At 38.1% G+C, this 6,416-nt stretch overlaps 1 protein-coding gene across 1 annotated transcript in view; it reads right to left on the reverse strand.

The window, feature by feature from the left end:
• Nucleotides 1-1,319: 1,319 nt before the first annotated feature.
• Nucleotides 1,320-6,416, reverse strand: part of LOC102042934 (28S ribosomal protein S36, mitochondrial-like) — a 5,161-nt gene continuing 64 nt past the window's right edge. Inside the window, exons 2-5 of the mRNA XM_014311547.1 lie at nt 6,069-6,086; nt 5,668-5,731; nt 2,609-2,811; nt 1,320-1,348 (exon numbers count right to left, since the gene is read on the reverse strand). Coding sequence (XP_014167022.1) covers nt 1,331-1,348; nt 2,609-2,811; nt 5,668-5,731; nt 6,069-6,086 — 303 coding nt within the window. The 3' untranslated portion in view covers nt 1,320-1,330. The remainder of the gene's footprint in view (nt 1,349-2,608; nt 2,812-5,667; nt 5,732-6,068; nt 6,087-6,416) is intronic.

Below are 6,416 nucleotides of genomic sequence, written 5' to 3' on the forward strand. Positions count from 1 at the left end.
GGGCACTGGGATTGGCTGCCCCAGGGGTTTATGAAGCAAAGCCTCTCTTCCATCCCTTTCCGTCTCGACTGAGCTGCCATTGCCACGTGCTCCACGAGCCCGCGCCGGAGCGCCCCCTGCAGCCACGTGGGGATCACCACGCCTGCCCTGCCCACTGGGAGCCACCAGCGCCCCTGCTGGCTGTGACCCTAACTACACCAAAGGGGAAAGTGCCACAGATGAAAAGGCTGCCACTGGGTTCCTGGTTCTGTTTGTTGTTAATGCCATAGTTGTTGTTGTTTGTTTGCTTTATTATACATACTAGTAAAGAACTGTTATTCCTATTCCCATCTCTTTGTCTGAGAGCCCCTTAATTTCAAAATTCTAATAATTCAGAGGGAGGTGGTTTACTTTCTTCATTCCAAGGGAGGCTTTTCTGCCTTCCGTAGCAGACACCTGTCTTGTAAACCAAGACACCAGTGGCAAACACACACACACACGCACATGCACGCCCCACCTCCCCCCCAGCTGATCTGGGGCAGGTTGGAAAAGAGGCAAAAGAAAAAATTTTGAGAAACCACTCCAAAAGCAAATCCCCTGCCACCACGCCGGGTTGTCCCAGGATTGCTAGCAATTACTGACCTTTAACAGATACACAATACATACACAATACACACACAGATACGAACTACATACTACACAGCAAAAAGAGCTCCCTTTATATTACCACGTGCGGGATCTTGGAACCATGGTGTCTCAACCTCAGGCTGCTGCATGGAATTCTTTAGATTGCCGGCAGGAAAGAATTCCTTGCAGGATGTTTCTGATCTGGAGGAAGGGTACCAGGTTCTCTTGTCCCATCTGGGTGTGCCAGAATAACTGCTGCCTTTGGCCCAACCTGGAAATGAAACTCAAGATAATTTTAGTAAGGAGGTAATATAAAAGAGGATCTTTAAAGGGCCTCAGGAGCAGTTATGGAAAGATGTCCACAAATGCCCACCCCCCCCCTTCAGCACTAGCTGTACTTTGTCCATGAAAATGTGTCTCGAAGAGTTGTTCTCGGCCTTGGCTCCCAGGAAGAACCAAGATAGCACAGAGCCTTGTACCTCCTGGGTTTTGGAGCTCTGGAATTTGTTGTCTTTCTGCCTAGGGAAAAGCCATGGAAAAGTACTGGGAAAATGAGTCACTAATACAATAGGCTACAAAGCTACAAATATATGTGTGAAGAATACAGAGAACATAGAAAAAAAAGGCAAAACCCAAACCAGCATCACAATCATAATATTAAGGAAATGCTTTTATTGTGAATGTAATATTTCATTCTTCAACAGTGGCAAATAATCTTCCATATTTATTCTGGACCTCCACGCTGTAAAATAAAAGCATATAGTTAAATGTATTCCACTAAAAGAATGGAAAATGGAGAGGAAATCTTTTTCAATGTTCTAGATTAACAAATAGAGTTTTAGTTTTAATTTTTGATTTAGACGTTGACTTTTAACCTGTATAGGAGCATACGCAGAGTGTCAAAGTATCAGCATTTACCCATAAGAACTCCATTTTTTCAGGGGAGAATACAAAAAGATCAATACCTGCAATCTATAATTATAGCTGCTTCTAGTTCTCCCACTCTGAAGAAAAATGTCTCTTACTCACTTTAAAAAGGTCTGATAAACACAGCACTAGTAAACAGAAGTTTTAGAATTATTTTCACTGCCCAAATTCCAAAGCAAAAACAAACCCAAGGTCAGCCATTACAATCTTTATGAAAAATCAGAAAGGTACTCAATTCCTTATTTTGCTAATGAAATTATTTTACAATTTACCTCACCATTACAAAATTTATGCTAGAGGTCAAGGAGCATATTAAAATGCAAAATGATTAATTTTATTTCTAATTATAATACCATACTGATATACATGAAGGAAAACTGATTTCCTCTATTAATATGATCACACTGTAGCTGTCCTTATAATTTAACAAAGTTATGTGTCTTTTCATTTCAAACTCACACCCGTCTCTCCAGTTCTTCATATTTTGTGCATTCTCTCTTTTTAAGCATCAGTGTTTACAACTGAAAATTGTTACAGAACAAAAGCAGGTTTTTCTTGCCTTTTATGTACAATGGCATATTTGCAAATATTGCAGAAAATATTTATATAAAGTTTAACCAAATGTTTCTACTACTAGAAATACAAGCAGTAACTTACTAATACATAACTTATACTAGCTCGAGGAATATCTTAGACTTCAGTCGCCTGGTAATAGCCTTTCCTGGTCTAAGAACAGACTCTTGTGCTCCTGTACAGCATATTCAAATTACATGTTAAACAGCTGTTACACAAGAGGTAGTGACTGTGATTAATGTAGGCTATGACTATCACAAGCTGTCTGCATGGCTGTATCTCTCTAATTAGTGACACTACAAGCTACTAATTAGTGAGCGTTGGGTACCTTGTGTATTAAGATTTTGTAGTTTGGGTACTGTGCATCAAAGTGGTGAAAACTCTGAGTATACATTTGCCAAGAATTACAATGTAATATCGTATTTTAAACTTGGAAAGAGGTGTAGAAATAAGATAAATACTAGGCAAATACAGACAATACACAACAATAAATGAAACTTACTTGAACATATTCTATCTCTTCATCTGACATTAGTTTTCGTCTGTATTTCTGAGGTAAGGTTCTTGTTGATTCAGAAGTGTCTGGTATACCTTGTACTCTACTAACCGGTGAAATATTTTGAAATCCTGGTGATCTGCCTCCTACAGACTCCTGTGCTTTTGAAGCACCAAGAGATGGCATACTTGTTTGTAGAGATTCCAGTACTGAAATCCAGATTGCAAAACCATTACAGAAATATAACAAGACTGTAAAATTAATTAGTGAGCAGCCAATAAAAGTTACCAGTTATTGACAATGTTCTTCATTATAAAACATACTCAAAAGAATTAAAATAATTTAAAGATATTCTAGTTCTCACAAGCTGTTTTTATTGTTGTTAAATATACCAAGAACACGGTGAAAAAATTCTGAAAGTAAAAGAAAGCATATTTGAGTGGCAGAAATGTGGAAACAGAAGATAAATCAACATAGATCCTAACAAAGGATTTTTCACTGGGAAGCTGTACTTGCAGAAGCAGCATGAAGTATCAAATGTGTGTGTGGAGGGGATTATGTAGAAAGATAAATAATTAACATCCAACTAAGATGATGCTTTTTTTTTACTGCAACTGTAAAGACAAACAAATGAAAAGGAGGTAGAGGCTTAGAGAAAGAAAAAGCTCACAACTATGGCATACCACAAAATGTAAAAGAATGCTATACCCATTCTTAATATCACAAAATGCTATCAAGAAAGTAAGGTCCCAAACAGAGCAAGGAGGCAGAGAACCCATCAAAAGGAGCAGAATGTGAACAGGGAGCATGCCATTAAACTGAAATTTTAAAATTTAAGAGCAAAAGGCAAAAGGAACAGAGGATGAAAACAAAAGAAAACAACACACAGATGATAATAGCTTTGGCTAGTAATGACTACGAAGTATTTTTAAGAAGTAACATACCTTATACATTAAAAAAAAAGAAAGTTTTCCCAAATTTGTTTTATATACCAAATAAATATTTAGAAATTTGCCTAAGATTTCCTTCTATTGTATTTTTTAAAGTCTGAAGTGTATTTGCAATAGAAGCATTAGCCAATCCAAAACCCAAAGTCAAGATTAAAAAATACCTGACCTAATACTGCTGTTGCTTAAGCTCAGATACAGTCCCTACTACAGTTTTCCCTTCCCTTCTCGGGGTTGGCTGTTTGTTCTCTGCCCCTGAGGTGAGTTGGGTGGTCCAGGGAACAGCCCCAGGCTCTGAAGAATGAGACTGGACTCTCTGGAGTTCGATCTTCGGATTGTTTATTGTATCTTATCTATAAAATTTTCTCCCTGCCGGACAGAGGTCTGACCAGCAAGGCAGCCACAACGCTCTCCATCCTCCCCGAGGCGGTGCTGCCCTTTTATACTATAAACTACGTACATCATATTTACTTTTATTTTCCAATACCTATCACCTATGTTAGACAGTGCATTTCTACTCTAAACCAATCCCCAAGTGCCAACATCACAGCAGAAGATGGAGAACAAGAAGAAGAAATAAGAAGGACGAGACACGCACTGTTCCCTCCATCTTGTCCCCATTACCCTTATACCAAAAATCTTAAAACTTATATTTTCACCCTGTGTGCACCTTGTAAATACACCCTTTAAACCTGTGTGACCTTCCAGCCCTCATACCAAACTGGCAATTCATTTGCAGGATCAAAGTCCAGCCACCAAATGTTCCAGGCATCATGCCAAGATCTCCGAGTCCCCCAATGGGGTCTCGGCTCTCGACGTGGTCTTGGGAGGCTCTGCACATCCGAAGTGATGTGCTGAGTTCCCACATTCCCTGTTTGAGACCATCATGTTGCAGTAGTAATATGATAATAGAATTTGGTTGACCTTTAAAGCACTCACATCCCTAAAAGTATAGTCTTGATCTGCAGAGCTGTGTGTAACTATGTAGAAGCAACATTCTGGTATGGTGAAACAGTTGTTGCTATAGCATTCAAGCAAAGTGAAGTAGATTGCAATTCACTAGTGAAGCAGCAGAAATTAATTAATGTATAAAGGTCTAACATACTTAAAATCTATAGCCACAAAAATCTTGTGATGCAAAGATAAGCATAAGCTAAGTAACATGTTTTTAAGCCTTTGAGAAAGCAATTTGCTGGCATGAAAGGTGGTGCAAATGGCTGAACTGGGCACAACATACAAAATTCTGACTGAAAGTTATCGCAGAATATAGTTCCTGAAGAATTCACAGGTAAGTCAGAAGTGGCACTGATGTTCATTGTATATACTTTGCAGTGTTAATGGATAAACTAAACTTAAAGTTAAATTCTAAATATAATGCTGTGGCAAATACATAGTATGGTATCATTTCTAAACAAGTGAGAATAACAACAGAGCTTCTTAAAATATCTACTACTTTAGTTTCAAATGCTTTATTGACTCAAAAGGAATATTAAAACAACATATAGCTCATTAACTTTGATGTTCTAAATGTAACAGTATTGAGGTTCCTATAAATATGAACGTAGCTATAGGTGTAAAAATAATGTCAAACATTGCAATGAAGTTAATTTTTTCTCAGCATTAATTATTAGCACAAAGAAACACTTCTTAAAATGTACAGTGGAATGGCTCTTAGCCATAAATCAGGGTTTTAAATACCACCACCATCATGCACTCCAATTAGGAAAATAAAGGATGAGGAAAATGCAACATCATTTTCTGCAAAGATCACCAAATACCTAAGGCTGTTTCAAATTAATTTGGATACTATCACTTCAGGCAAATATTTGTATTTTCGTAAATGTGACTTCTTATATAAGTAGAAAACATCACTAGAAATCCTTGTGATTCTGCCTTGACCAAAAAATAAAGGCATGCATGTATTATTTATATTCCCACAGTTGTATAGAGTCTGAAAAGGAAGCCTTCAAACTAAAACATCGATTCAGAAACCCTGCTCAAAATCAGTTGAGTTGCATAGTCAAAGCAGAAAAATTGAGCCGATTCTTATATACAAGAGTTTATGCAAAAAAATACGGCATATATGGCATAAGTTGTATCTATAGATGAAATACTTACTTTTAGGTCTGGGACTACTTTTTCTGTCTGGGAATTTTATTAAGGGAGTATGTGGCTTGACTACCTAGAACAAGACAACGTAGTAGGAGAAATAGGGAGAATAAAATATATTTCTAGACAAACATTAACTTTAATAAAATGGAACACACAACAAATTAAACAACCACTTCTATACTGCTGCTTTGCGCACCAGCACTGTGATAAAATTACTACTTGAATTTTATTTTTACCCAAGGAGAAATTTCACCTTTAAAGGCACTACCCTACCCTAGTGTTCAGAACAGGAATAAGCATTCTTTCTTTTCTTGCAGCAATCAGTGTGTATGCAGAAATAGCTACTACAGTAGCAAAAATGGAATGATGAAGTTTTAGCATGTGAAATTGCTAGCAGTGCTCTTTACCTGTACATATTTGTTCAGCTGGCTGGCTGGGATGGACTAGTTCCATTAAGAAAAAAAACCCTATAAATCATAACATCTAGTATTCAAAGCCACTGAGCTTATTTTTTAAATATGTCTTTACAAGAAGACTATGTTTCACCTTTGAAGGGAAGAAGGATGGTTTAGAAACGAGATACTGATTAGCGCCCTCCCCTCTTGAAGAGCGACCGAAAAGGGGCAGCCTGCAGACTGCTCAGTAACATCCTTTGGTACCAGAACCAGGCATAGGAATCTAATGACGGGGCCGGCCCCGCCGCATGCTTCTTCCCCCCGCGCCAAGGACACCAGGCGTCTCCATCGGTGCCGCGG

This window comes from Geospiza fortis, unplaced genomic scaffold, assembly GCF_000277835.1.
Source record: "Geospiza fortis unplaced genomic scaffold, GeoFor_1.0 scaffold618, whole genome shotgun sequence".
Classification (NCBI taxonomy): domain Eukaryota; kingdom Metazoa; phylum Chordata; class Aves; order Passeriformes; family Thraupidae; genus Geospiza; species Geospiza fortis.